General features: G+C 38.5%; 3 protein-coding genes across 5 annotated transcripts; 1 reads left to right on the plus strand and 2 right to left on the minus strand.

Moving 5' to 3' along the window:
* The first annotated feature begins 2,977 nt into the window (after positions 1-2,977).
* LOC112732803 (probable DEAD-box ATP-dependent RNA helicase 48) lies at positions 2,978-6,617 on the plus strand. Its single transcript, XM_025781602.3, has 10 exons — positions 2,978-3,998; positions 4,077-4,183; positions 4,258-4,313; positions 4,388-4,612; positions 4,785-4,991; positions 5,106-5,192; positions 5,387-5,482; positions 5,556-5,771; positions 5,905-6,087; positions 6,219-6,617. Exons 1-10 carry the CDS (start codon positions 3,136-3,138, stop codon positions 6,447-6,449), a joined length of 2,271 nt encoding a protein of 756 aa, XP_025637387.1. The 5' UTR covers positions 2,978-3,135; the 3' UTR covers positions 6,450-6,617.
* A 2,072-nt stretch (positions 6,618-8,689) lies between these two features.
* LOC112732804 (stress-response A/B barrel domain-containing protein UP3) lies at positions 8,690-11,188 on the minus strand. Of its 3 annotated transcripts, none has more exons than XM_025781604.3 (10): positions 11,009-11,186; positions 10,795-10,897; positions 10,543-10,670; positions 10,321-10,460; positions 10,133-10,201; positions 9,774-9,912; positions 9,505-9,567; positions 9,373-9,416; positions 9,061-9,163; positions 8,690-8,980 (listed from the first exon to the last, which is right to left on the minus strand). In XM_025781604.3, exons 1-9 carry the CDS (start codon positions 11,172-11,174, stop codon positions 9,077-9,079), a joined length of 939 nt encoding a protein of 312 aa, XP_025637389.1. In that variant the 5' UTR covers positions 11,175-11,186; the 3' UTR covers positions 8,690-8,980; positions 9,061-9,076. The 3 variants fall into 3 exon arrangements, with proteins under 3 accessions (XP_025637389.1, XP_025637390.1, XP_072068435.1); XM_025781605.3 differs by having other exon boundaries at positions 10,543-10,665; positions 11,009-11,168; XM_072212334.1 differs by lacking the exon at positions 10,133-10,201 and having other exon boundaries at positions 11,009-11,188.
* Positions 11,189-11,733: 545 nt separating this feature from the next.
* Positions 11,734-14,244, minus strand: LOC112732805 (uncharacterized). Its single transcript, XM_025781606.2, has 5 exons — positions 14,133-14,244; positions 13,339-13,596; positions 12,969-13,100; positions 12,761-12,877; positions 11,734-12,337 (listed from the first exon to the last, which is right to left on the minus strand). Exons 2-5 carry the CDS (start codon positions 13,594-13,596, stop codon positions 11,999-12,001), a joined length of 846 nt encoding a protein of 281 aa, XP_025637391.1. The 5' UTR covers positions 14,133-14,244; the 3' UTR covers positions 11,734-11,998.
* Between the last annotated feature and the right edge of the window lie 417 nt (positions 14,245-14,661).

Here is a 14,661-nt window from a genome sequence, read left to right on the forward strand (position 1 = left end):
GTGTCAATTTCCCGAGTGATTACCACCGATGGCATCATTATTATTTATGTATTTTATTATTCCATTTATTACTGTTGATGCATTTTGATACACTTTGTATATTATATTTTGGAACACTATGTATATTATATTTTGGGTTCGCTATTTATGGTCTTCTTATATCCATGTTGTAGTTTAAGCTATAGAATTCAAGTACAACATAAATGCTGACATCATGAATAACCTAAATCGCATAAATTTTGAATACAAAATATGCTTAATGAAAATAGAACAAAGTGAACAATGACATGAATCACACACCACATGAACTACGCAAACAACAATCTCAACAAACACATATAGACTACGAGCGTAAACTAAGCCTTGTTCGTCGGCTAGTTTGCACAACCTTTTCGGGTATGAATGGTTTCCCTGCATAATCCACACCTTTTCTCTCGGTGCTCGCCCTCATCCATCTCATTACGAAACCTAGGAAAAATAGGTATGCCAGTGGACTTCCTACGCGTGGCAGGGTTAGGACGAAGTCGCGTTCCATACCACTTTGGCCAAAACCTCTCGTCTGGTATCGGGGGGAACTCTACTTCATACACATTGAACACTTCCTGCTGCATGTACACCAGATGGACGTTTGGGCCCCATTCAACGCTAGCGGCGGCAAGTGCATGTCGACATAGGAAATGGAGTGACTAAAAAAGGCCACAGTCACACGTGCCAATCATCAATTGAACACGGAACGACCCTTGCGACCAACCCTCGAAAGGCTCTAACTCCTCGAATAGGAATACTGAAGCCCGTTTGTTGTAGTGAGTGATGCACATTTTCGAGATTCCCTCTCTGTTCTTCTCAATAGCTGCTATCAGCCATTGTGAGAATTGATTATCCGCCACTAGTTTTGCATGTGCCTCCCATCTCTTGCTGACGAACAATTGTTGCAGCCTCTCGTAGGTGCATGACACGATGGCTGAAATCGGTAGATAGCGTGTACTCTTGAGCACAGCATTCATGCACTCGAAGAGGTTCATCGTCATGTGCCCAAACTGGCGATCGCTATCACAGTGTTAGAGCCAGATCTCTTTGTTGAACCTACCAGCCCTGTCTGCCATCTCTCGCGACAAATCCCTCAATGCATCCATGTACCACTCGTACCCAACCTTGCTTGGATTGTAAGCATCATTTATGAGATACTGCTTTCCCTGGGTAGACTTAAAATGATACATGAAGTTCGCCACCATGTGCTGGACACAGTAAGCATGAAACGCTCTAGAAGGATGCCAACCATTATCGCCTGCTCTCAGTGTAGCCTTGATCACCTGAGATCTATAAAAAATAATCAACAGGCCTTCCTATGGGGTGACGTGTCACCTCAGATTGGTAAGGAAGAAAGACCATGACTTCGTCATCTCAAACTCAACAATTGCAAAGGCCACAGGAAGGATATTGTTGTTACCATCTTGTGCCACCGCAATAAGCAAAACACCACCATATTTGCCATACAGGTGCGTGCCATCGACGGAGACGAATGACTTGCAATGCACGAAAACCTCTACACAGGCAGAGAAGGCCCAAAATACCTTATCAAACATGCTGTAATCATGCACCATGAGGTGCTCATCATAATACGGTACAACACTGATCTCATCATGCACAATTGTCTTTCGCTTCGCCATCTAGAATACAATTAAACTTGAACTTACCAATATCCAAGATTCTGTTAGAGAGCAACACGGAGATTCCAAGGGCAGCCTAATTCATATTGTCGTCAATGCACATGGTACTTCAATTGATCCAACTCCAGAACTCGGTACTCAACACTTCTGCAAATGCTGTAATTCTTGACATCCTATAGTACTACATCTCTGCTTTTGAACCTGTGGCCAACCCAAAACTCCACACCATTGTCTAAGTTGTAATCGTCTTGACCCGTGTTGGAAAATATATTTTTCTCTTGCATCGCGTCCAGATCCAACGTATGATAGTGACTGCGGACGGAAGACAAGGCCGGAATTGGGTGCGGGGCAGGCAGAAGATACGAACATGATGGCTCGACCAGGGTCTCTGGTACAAACTCCTCCTCGTCTGAGTCCTCACCGTCAACGTCCATGTCTTCCATTGGACTAACCACATGTATCGGTGGAGATGCGAGAGGTGGGCCATCTTGCACAAAGTCCGGTTGCCCAGATCCACCATCGCCGACATCACCAACCTCCGCAGAAAGCTCCATCACTTAGTCCGCTATTATTCTCCCATGGATGTCAAACATCAGGCGCACATGCTCGTCGCCATGGAGGCAAAACAGACGAAACCGAAAAACTCCGTTTTCCATCAGTGCTAGCATCTTATACCCACCCTTCTGATCTCTTTTCTCCCGCTACCACCGACGCTACTCAATATCAAACTCTTCAACTCGGACAAAGAACTTACTTGCTGGATACGTAACAAAATGGAATTCTCACACTCAAATATCACCCCATTATCACAGTTTCTCATATGACAATTAAAATACACACTTATAACCAAAATATCCACTATTATTGGACATTTTGGTTTATTTTCGGAAGAAAAAGGTAGAGAAGAAATAGTGAAATGTTTGGTAAAAAATACAAAGGGTTGCACATCCTTTTATAGTTGCTGAAAATTTGTCGTTAAATATCTTGTTTACACTATACACATCATAATTATTCACGTATTTCGTTTACATTGTAAACGAATTAATACTACACATATTTCATTTATACTGTAAACAAATAAAGCATGAAATAAGATATAGGATACATTTTGATAAAAATGCTACAAATCCACTATTTCAATAAATAAAATATTTATTTAAAAAAATTCCTTCTTGATCTCAGTTGTTTAATAATGTAAAATTAAATAAATGGATCCACAAAACAACACACTAGAAATGTAGAGTACGGGAGCAACAAAGGGGTCTGTTTTACTTTATCCCCAAGGAAGAGAAAAAAAAGGGTTTGGATATTTGGCAAAGACGGAAACAAAATGTAATATAAAAAGAAAAATTAAAAATGGAGAAAAGAAGTTTTAAACCCTGTGTTGTGTTAGTTACACGGTTAAAACCTACTATTTTACAAAACCCTCGTTTTCCCGATTATAGAACTGTATCACTCGTCTCCCCCAATGTGGCGGTCGGCGATTTCAGAACGACGAAGGGCATTCTCGAAGCTTCTATTCGCCTTCACAGTGTCCCGCAACATGGGCGGCGGCCCTCGAACCTTCCCCGGCGGCGTCAACAAGTGGAAGTGGAAGCGCATGCACGAGAAGCGCGCCCGTGACAAAGAGAAGAGACTTCTCGAACATGAGAAACAGCTCTATCAGGCTCGCATTCGCTCCCACATACGCTCACACCTCGCACCCGACAACTCAACCGCCACCGCCGCCACCACCCACGGCCCTATCTCCCCCACTGACCACATTAGGGCCCTCGCCAACCGCTTCATGAAGGAAGGAGCTGAAGATCTCTGGAACAACGACGACGGTCCCCTAACCGCTTCTTCTTCTTCTTGTTCTTCTCCCACGCGGCAGCAAGGTTCGATTGAGGCGCCGGTGGATTTGCGGAAGCTGATACAAGAGAAACGGAACCCCAATTCAATGAATTCGAGTGGGAATTTCGGTCAGAGGAGGGGTTACCATTCTGTTTCTGAGGTGAATTCCGGTGTTGGTAGCAGTAAGAAACTTGCGCCTGCTGGGAGGAGAAGATTTTGGAGGAACGATAGTTCTTCTTCGAGTGAGAGTGAATCCGAGGATGAGAACGATTCGAGGGTTAATAATTGGGATGTTAGGAAGATGGGTAGTAGTGCTTCTTTGAGGAAGCATGATTTGAAGAGGGAGAGGAGAGTGATGCCAAAACCATATGATGAAGAGGCTGATTTTGCAGAACAGGTTGAGCTGATTAAGTATGAGATTAACAAGAGGAAGTTGAAACAGAAGGAAATGGAAGAGTACAGGGTTGAGGACCAAGAATCCATCCTAACCCAATCAAGGTACTCCATGTTTCTATGTTAGCTTTGTTGCTTATTCTGTGGTTGCAATCAGTAATTTGGATGTCTCTGTTTTTCTAGATTTGATGAGTGCGGTATATCGCCATTGACAGTCAAGGCTCTCTCTTCAGCTGGTTATATCCACCTGACCCGGGTGCAAGAGGCAAGCCTTTCTGTTTGCCTTGAGGGTATGTTCCTTATTAGATTTTATTTCAATTTTATTGTTGTTGTTGTTGTTATTTATGATTCTGTTGCAATGCAGGTAAGGATGCTCTGGTCAAAGCTAAAACTGGCACGGGAAAAAGTGCAGCATTTTTGGTACACCCTTGTTCTTTTACATTGGAGTATTACACTGCATCTTATTTTAATTCAATGACATTGAATGCAAACAGCTTCCTGCCATTGAAACAGTTTTGAAAGCTATGAATAGCAAGTCGCGTCAAAATGTGCCACCTATATTTGTTCTTATTCTCTGCCCTACCAGAGAACTTGCCAGTCAAATTGCTGCTGAAGCAAAGGCTTTGCTCAAGTATCAAGATGGCATTGGTGTACAAACTCTCGTAGGAGGGGTGCGATTTAAAGTTGACCAAAAGCGTCTTGAATCCGATCCATGCCAGGTTGTGTTCTGTAGCCAAAATTCTTTTATTTCCTAGCTTGTTGGTGTAGACCAACTGAAATGCTAATGCATTTTGCTGGAGGGGGAGAATGATGGGGAGAAAGGAGGTTGATGTTGTGTAAAATATCATGCCCAGCATAATGATCTTGTATATCTTGTATTGAATCTTGCAGATACTTGTTGCTACCCCTGGTAGGTTGCTAGATCATATTGAGAATAAGTCTGGACTATCTGTGCGATTGATGAGCTTGCAGATGCTTGTACTTGATGAAGCTGATCATTTACTGGACCTTGGATTTCGAAAGGACGTAGAAAAGATTGTTGACTGTGTGCCTCGTCAAAGGCAATCCTTGATGTTTTCTGCAACCATCCCAAAGGAGGTTAGGTTAGGTTTTTCAATCTACTTTTATTATTACTTTTTAGCTTCAGTTTCTTCGAAACAGCTTTAAGTTGCTGCAGCATTCAGATGTAACTGATGTTTTACAAATATGCAGGTCCGCCGTGTATCTCAACTTGTTTTGAAAAGGGAACATGCATACATTGATACAGTTGGTATGGGTTGTCTGGAAACTCCAGTGAAGGCAAGTTACAGTAACCATTGTCATACACTCATACTCTAAGAGTTGCAAAAAGAAAATATGTATTCCAGATTTCTGTGGACCTTAGACTACACATCCTTTTTTATTACTGCTTCTGTTATTCTTATATATTTCAATTAATATATTGAAAATTTGCGGCATTAGGCATTAATGCTTGATTTGGTTTGTGATTACAGGTCAAGCAATTTTTTCTTATTGCTCCACAGGAATCACATTTTCAAATAGTACACCATATTTTAAAGGAGCATGTCATGCAAACACCAGATTATAAGGTTAATACAATTGATATTTCAAGTTTGGCTTTTCAAGATGATCTATGGGTTTGACTGGTAAATTTGCATTCAGGTTATTATTTTCTGTGTTGCTGGAATGGTAACATCACTTATGTATCAACTTCTCCGTGAAATGAAAATGAACGTCAGGGAGCTACACTCTCGAAAACCCCAACTGTATCGAACTCGCATATCAGATGAGTTTCGGGAATCCAAACAACTGATTCTTGTCTCATCTGATGTTTCATCTCGTGGAATGAATTATCCCAATGTTACTTTAGTCATACAGGTATTGTTAAATCTTCAATGTGTTTCCACTCTTACCTTGAATCATGTTCAGGTCAATGCTAATTATGCTAGTATAATATATTGAGCTGCATAGAATTTCCACTCTAGTTAATTGAATGCACTGCTTTATCCAGGTGGGTATTCCTTCTGATCGTGAACAATATATACATCGTCTTGGAAGAACTGGACGGGAAGGCAAAGAAGGGGAAGGCATATTGTTGATTGCTCCATGGGAAGAATATTTTTTAGATGAAATCAAGGATCTTCCTCTAGAGAGATTCCCTTTTCCAGATATAGATCCACAGACAAAGCTTAAGGTACATTTCTTGCTCATGTTCTGACTTACATTATTATAGATAACAAAAGCAGTAGTGATCTACCACATTTATTTCATTTCGTGCATGACATCACTATATATAGAATATATAAACTGTGTTATACTCTGCAGATAGAACATTCCATGGGAAAGATAGACAGTGACGTCAAAGAAGCCGCGTATCATGCTTGGCTGGGTTATTACAACTCAATTAGGGAAATTGGGAGGGAGAAGTCCACCATAGCTGAGCTTGCAAACCGGTTTTCTGCATCAATTGGTTTACAGAAGCCTCCTGCGCTCTTTCGAAAGACTGCTTTAAAGATGGGTTTGAAAGACATTCCTGGCATTAGAATTCGTAGATAACCAGGGCCTAGGAGCAGTTAAATGTGTTACACACAGACCGTATCTGCATTTCCATCATTTGCTTATATTTGAAGTTGCATTCTCAGCACTTAGCAGAGATGAATGTTTCAGCGTATACAGAACAGTGAAACACAAGTGTTGGGTAGGTAATGGATGAGATTTTGAGTATATCCTCTTTACTGCGTGTCCAAGTCAACACCCGAAACTTAAGAGGATATATTGCCACAGAATATTCTGCTTATAACTGTGTTGGGGTTAGTTGGTGAGTGAGTTTCAGTTCTGCTCCCCGCACTTAACGTAATGGGTCCGTTGTTGTTGTGCCTCGCACGAAATCACCTTGACCTATATATATAACCACGCCATGGGTCCACCTTGTTAACTCTGGAGTCAAACTGGTCCCCCCATCACAAGACATTTTAAAATGTGATCACTATCACTCACATTATTAAACAATTTTAAAATGATTCGATCATATTCTAAGGCGACCGTTTGGTTTGTGTAATAGACTCCCGTAATAGGAAAAGACACTGTTATTATTGTTGCAGATTAGGTTCTAAGCCTTCTCAGTAATGAAAATACAGTTAGAATAATGGATGCATCTAACTTGCGTGGTGCATGTTGTATAATAAATAAAGTAGCATTTCTCCCGAAAGCTCCTAGAAATATCTTAAAGAGTTTACTCCTTGTTCTTGAAAATATTGCGATAATTTAACAAGAAATACGGGGAACCACAGTAATTCTAGGCACTCGTTCAAAGAGGCTTATATCAACAATTCAAGAAAATAAATGATTGAAAAGGACCCTAGACTTTTCTTTAGAAAACTTGATTGTCAAATTGAAACTCCAGCTCTAATAACTGCGTCGAGTCAATTAGAAAGGGCGCCGAACCTGTCCCCAATTCGATTAGTTTAATTCAGTCTACTGTGCTACAGTTAATGATGCTGGGAACCATTGACAAATCTGTCTGTTTTTCATTGCCAACAATACCCCCAAAAGAAAGCCCATTTACTATTTCTTGATGGACAAGAAAGGAGTCATAAACGTGGAAAGAATGGAGTATGAGGGAACCCGATCTTCATCTTGAAGAGCGCAGCAGCAGCACTCCACATATGGAAGGCACAACAAATTGACAATACTTCAACGTCATCGCTGGTTATGATGAATTATTAGTGGCCAGCGAACACCATTCTTAAGTGCTCCATAAAGGAAATGTCTAGACCTCTATGTATTTTTAAGAAATTAAACTCATTTTAAATTTGAAATTCCAATATGACAGCACCAGAATAAGTCCAACACTTGGCACTGTGCCAAAACAAGAACTGCTCAATCCTTAATGTCTTGTCAACTAGTTTAGTCAATTTATGATCAAGGGTAGTTCAGGCATTTCATTAAAATCAATTTAGTTTTTGGCTCTATCTTTGCTACAGCTTCCCTGACCTTGTATTAAAGGAGGATAAACCATTCTCAACAAGGGACAACTAAATTCATACCATACTCCTTGTTACTGTGTTAGTTGACATCGTAACTCTCATGGAAGTTAAATATTCAAGGCTGTCACTTCTGATCATAATGATGATAATGGTGATGAGCCAGCTATCAAGTTGCTGCAAGGCCAGCAGATGGATGGGTACAGAAATCAAGCAAACAAAAAAGAGAATCAATTTTCAGCAATTCACATGGCATTCCTATACAAGGATACAACAAGAACCAAGCAAAGAGAAGGTCCACCCTATTTATGGAGTCTCTCTAAGAGATGTACCAGGTGGTCCAAACCCACTTCATAATTGATCAGCAATCTACCAATCTGCTGCTTATCAAGTTAGACAGATTTTTTTTTGCAGGCCTATAGTGTGTAAAATATTCTATTTTCCCATTAAAGATGTAAACATAATCATTTTGTAATTTACTTTAAAATTTTCTCCATAATAACTGAAAAAGAAAAATTATACCTGAAGTTTTATTATATTCAATAGCTAAAAGATAGTAACTCGCTAAACAACTGAAGTGGCCTCAAAGCAAAATAAGTATGTCAACGCACTACTGACATGGTTGGCTATATTATGCCAACTAGCAACCAGGATTAATTTATTAGACAAAACTTAGGCTATTGTACATCTAGGTAAAATATAGTTTTATTTTGTTCAATGGATTCTAAATCTATTTACTCAAACAGTGCAGGTGGTGCATGATAAGCCAAGTTTTTTAAGGATCATGCAGAAACGCTAGGATCAAGAGGCAAGTAGCAATATTAGTAAAGATGGATAAGAAAAAAAATTGGTTCAGCAGGATTGCTGACGAAAAGTAGGACACTTCAACCACAGACTTTAACTCAAGACCACTTATCCAACTCTCGAGCCTCGAGGAAAATCATTACTCTTCTCACTAGAAGCATATCCCTGAGACACAGATATTGACCAAATATAATATTGATTCATAATTCACAACAAATCAACAGGTAAAAATAAACAAGAAAATAGCAACCCCTGTTGTAAAAAGCAGAGGAAACCAAGCCGCATTTCCAGTCAAAAAACCTACAAACATTTCACATAAAAGATGACGAATAAGCAACTCATTTCCACTTAAGTCCAATAATTAAGTAGTAAAAACTTACCCACAGAAATTCCTCATTACATAATTTCAGTTCCCACTGGGTCAACGGAGTAATGGAGTGATAATGATTTCTGGACAATAGGGTCGAACTCAGAAAGCCATACCTATTTTTCAAATTCAAAGATAGTTTAGAATCTAATAGTGGTTGTTTAAAGTTAACATTTGGTATCATTTTGATAAGATATCATCCATCAGTCCAACATGGCTTATGGTTAAATGGAATCATAAGTCAGAAATAACTTAATCACATGCTAGTTTAGACCAAAAGTGTAGTTATTTAAATACTTAATGAATAAAGCTAAATTAGTCTTACATCTTTATATTCTTTGCTGTCAATAAATATCTCAAATGCCTCAACTGCAAAAAAGCCATTACACATCAGTACCAGTCAACATGACCGAGGCAAAAGAAAATAAGATATTACAGAAAATGCAATTGAGTTCACCTGATCGAAATCGTACTACTACTCCATGAGTGTACTCCTTAGAGCTTGGATTAAAATTCAAACCTGATAACAAATAACAGTACACATCAGCAGCATCAGGAAAATCAAAACTTCACAATAAGGGTTTATTTTTTGTTTTTTTATTTTTTTGGGTCTTTTTAAAGAAAGTTGAACTTCTCAACAACAATATCTAAGTTAACGATTAAGTTACATGACAGCTAAGACATACAGCCAAGAATTGGATAAGTTTGATGGAACAGGAAACACACCATGAGTAAATTGGACTATCAAGGAAGGAGATCCCAACATCAGCGATGCTAGAGAGGCCAACGCGTGTTCAGCTAGGTTACCCAGTACACCATCATTAAATAATATTAGAAGCACAAACTCCACTCCCTGGTTGAAATCCTGCTCACAATAATTTAAACCACCATAAAAAACTTATTGAATCAAAATTCAGAAATAGGCATAGTGACAACAAGAAAAGGGAAAAAAGAAGTTGATTAATCTAAACTCCAAATTACATAGAAACAACTGTGTAGAACACAGATGTTATGATGGTGCACTTATGTAATGGACAGCTTTTTAATTCCTAGATTCGGGGAGAGGAAATTAAGTTACTTTGTACCTCTCCCTTCCGAAATATAGAAAGAATTTCATCTTCCACTTCTGATTCATAATCCACATTAATCAATCCCTGGAACAGAAAGCATTTGAGGGCTAAGGAAAAAAATAGTCCACAGCAAGGTAGAATCAGCAATATTATACTGGAAAAGTAAAGGAACAGAGAAGCGGTGTTTACATGGTGGTGCATACATGGCAGTAAGTCATTACATGCTCCTTGAGAACTTTCAAGTAAAAGGGGTTCGCATAGAACTTGTCAAGGCTTTCCTTCCTCTGAAAGCGCATATATAGAGCATGCGTAAGATGCTCGGGATTTGGGTCAGAAATGCGCCCTGCAGGAGCAACAACAACAAAGATCAATCACCTTTGTGTGTGTGTTATGCTGAGTCATGTATATACTCTACAGATGTATACCTAAGGAAATGGCAACGACACCACCCATTTGATATTGTGTTGTATAGAGATGGTCCAGCATGTCATTCTCTTCCTCTTCAGACAATTCATCTTTTGCTTTAAGCAGACAAACGTGTTCCACAACTTTTCTACAGCAAATTGAAAGTAAAGCAAGCTCAATCGTAGTCACCATCGTCGTCAACTTTGTATCCTCAACTCAATTACTAAAGATTGAACATTGAAGGAGCTAAGACTATATATAATAACCAATACCTTTTCTTGGCAGAAGCGAGGTTTGAGTTTCGGTCATCGTTGACAGCGGAAAGTAGCATCCTTTGATTCTTTGGGGAACCTTTGAATGGGTTCCATTGGTAAGCTGCATAAGAAGAAAGTAATTTGACAAATTTATATCAGTAAGCGGAGAATTGAATAGAACTGAATTGAGTGTGACGTGTGATGTGAGAGTTGAGAAGTGGATTGAACTCACGATGAAGAGAAAGAGGGGTTTTGGGGAATCGAAGAGGGAGACAAATCGAGCATTGCATTGCAAAACCCATTTGAATCAGAAAGAGCATGCGGCGTGTTTGGTCGATAGGAAAATCCGAAAATGGGTGGACGAGGAAACACAACACCTTCATTTGAATACCGCACATAAATTTCGCGCCTTACATTTTAAGTGAACGTGAACTACGCTGCTTCTTACACTCCCTCTTGCACTCTTACCTGTCATCCATCATTTTTTTTATTTTCATCTCATTTTAAATTTACATTCAGACAAGCAGATATGTTAAGATTATAGTTTAGAAAAATTTTTATGAAAAAATATACAAAATTTAAGTTTTTAATGTATTTATTAATTTAAAAATTTTATCACGTACTTTAAAGATATATATATTAGTTAAATCCTTTAAATTTCGAGAGTAAATATACTACAATACCTAACTAGTAACTACCAATGAAAGTGACGTCCAATTCAATACTGCAATGTTTAAAATCCGCAAGTGTAATTTCTATTAGCCCATTCTTAAATAAATTAAAGTACTCATCTCTAACCGTGGTGAGTATTTCTGTTTTTGCTTTTATTATTATAATAATTAAGTGAAACCCCGGTAGTTGAGACCAATTTTCCGATTTTCTAACATGCTACAATTCGCCTTTGGATATATTTTGGTTAATAAAATTTAAAGCTCACTTTAATATAGACATTCGATATTAAAGTAAATTGTCACTCTGAATTATTGTGTGAATGAAATGTCAGTTCAGACTTACTATACAGCGGTTATAATTCATCAAATGGTCTGTGGCCTACGGAAAACTAAAGTCAAGAGCAGGACAGAGTACAAGAAGCTCCTATATAAATTTTACTCTACTAAACCATGTCTGCTATCTATTGTACAGTCTAATTAGACTAACAAACAGTCTATGTCAACTTATCCAATTCTTGCTGTTACTATGAGTTCCTTGCATCATGAATTGTTCAATTAATCAATTTCTGGAAAAGCTCTGGAAGATGGGCATTGGTGAGCTTGGTCCTGCTGTTGATTTCTCGCCTAGATTTCTTAACCTTTGGCTTGGGAGAGATGCCTTGAATTTGTGCTGCACTCCTCCTCTTTGCAGTGTTGGTAGCAGGCTTCATTCCATTCTTCTGAAGATCCTTCTCTATATCTATCATATCGCGGGGTAATTCGATATTACGGAAGAGCTGTTTAAGGTCATCATCCACCTTAATGGGCACTCTGGGGTCATTGGGGTACGCAATGTCTTCCTGTGAATCAAAATTCGATAGCAGCCAAATCTGCCTCACAGCTTTCAAAGCCTACACAAAGCAATATATTTCAGTAAGACCATAAAACCCAGCTTGTCCTTGTGTGTCAGCTTGAAAACCAACAGACAGTGAGCAGCAGAAAATGTTGAACCACATTAAAGCTAGCACATTAAATGGCAAGATTTCAAACTGAAAATTTTCCATTTTCAGTACTAGCCTCATTCCTATAATGGAACTTATTAAAGCGTGGCAAAATGTGGTGTTAATTTATTGGCCATAACACTTGATTTTCTTTCAAGGGTGCTATGAGTTGGTATCCATATCTTCAGGTTTGTCCTTTTCCATAGGCAGAGAATTTAAATGCGTGAGAAATGAGTAACCTATCTCTATGAACAGAAGCACCAGTGTGACTTCAAAATTAATGTCAAAAAGATATTCTTTTGAATACAATCAGACTAATTAAAGGCATTTTACCTGCATGTCTTCCATCACAGTTGGGTAAGAATCCTTTAGATCAATAACGGCAATGCCCTCTGGAAACTTACGTATCAGGTGAAGAAGCTGAATTTTGTCCTTAAGGTTATGCTTTGACTATAGACAGAAAGCATAACAGAAGTTGTTATTTTCAGCAGTAAACTAAGATCTGAATACAGAAAGGGTTAAAAGCATGAAAAGAAGTTACCTTGTAAGAGAAACATTGCCCATCATAATTTACTTTCGGGTTTTTCCTCAGATTGTCAAAAACATCTTTATTAGCCTTCATATCAACATAGCAAGCTTCATTTATTTGCTCTGGCGTCAAAGCCTGCCGGGTCTAAAATCAAACACAAACACCAAATCAACATTGTTTCAATTTTCAACTAATCAAGTACTGATGGTAGTGAATGTTCATTAGCAAGTCATCTATAAGTATCATGGTAAGTCGACTTATGGCATGCCCATAACTTAGGATGGACAACCTTTCCTTACCATCAAGTTAGCCAACAAGAAAACATGGCTTCAAGCTCAACTTAGCATACAATGCAAATGGAATGGCAATTTTGGAGAGGTACCTCATACAGGAGATGGATTACACGCTTCATCTGAGCACCGACAGGGGATTTGCGTATGCTGTTAATATGCTGAAGCCTCTCTGTATCATTGGAGAATTTGACAGCAGGGGCTGCTATGTTGCTCCTTCCATTGGCTGAGGCAGCAGCAAGTGCAGCTGCTGTTGGGGTTGAAGATGACTTTTGGGTTGCAGCAGGCTTGCTTGCTGCAATGCTCGATAGCGTTGATTCACACTTCTCCAGCTTCTCTTGCAACCCCATCTGGCATCCAAAACATCTCAAAAACATTTTAGACAACTTCCAACAGTTCTTTTCGAGTTGTCTTCTTTTGAGGAGAGGCCTTATTGTATATTGTGTATTATATAACATTCAATTCAACGGGTTTAAAATTCGAAATTCCAAACCGAAGAATCTTGAAAGTTTCACAAATCATAAAATTAATAAGAGTCCTTCCAAAACAAGTCGAGAGAATTCTTAAACAACTAAAAACTAATTAGTGAAAGGAAAATGAAAAACATCAGATTTATATGATAACAAAATATCCAAGTGAGAGGAAGAGAAATTGAGCTTGAATCTGCATAAACTGAAAATGGAGAGAGAAATTTGGAGGATGAACGGAGGGCGACAAGGAGAAATCAAAATGAATTACATTACATGGTTTATGGAATTAGGGTTGGAAGTAAAGCGTAGAAATTAAAAGGATTGCAGTTACATTCATATTATTTGTGTGGTTTAGGTTCATGGAAGCAAAAAGCGAAGCGAATTGAGAGAGAGAAAGGGAGGGAAGATGACCGAACCTTGAAGGATAGTTCTCACTGACTTTGCTGCAACTGCTTCTTCCTCAAGTCAAACTGTGTTTCGTACCAACCCCCAAAATGCAAAAGGATATATATATATATATATATATATAATATATATCTATCGTAATATAGGGAAGCTTTTCACCTGTCCCACTATACTTTTTGGAATATGGATTTGGATTCTCTAAAATTTGAATTTCACTTTAGAGAGTAAAGTGTGATCTCTCACCATTAATTTCATAGGTGGGACCAAAAATAAATATAAAAGAGAAACTATTCAAGAGTAGAAAATCACACTTTACTCTCTAAAGTAAAATTCAAACTTTAGAGGATCCAAATCCTTGGAATATCACTATTGTTTGTAACCAATCAGATTTAATATAAAAAAATACAAATGGTCTAGATTTAAGAAAAGAAAATTTTGTGGACATCCACAAAGAAACTATATGGTAAACATGCAACCGTTACATTCTTTGGACAGTTTAATTGATTTGAAAATGTCTTTTTTGTCCAAATTAGTTTCAAG

Source organism: Arachis hypogaea, chromosome 13 (genome assembly GCF_003086295.3).
Source record: "Arachis hypogaea cultivar Tifrunner chromosome 13, arahy.Tifrunner.gnm2.J5K5, whole genome shotgun sequence".
Lineage (NCBI taxonomy): Eukaryota > Viridiplantae > Streptophyta > Magnoliopsida > Fabales > Fabaceae > Arachis > Arachis hypogaea.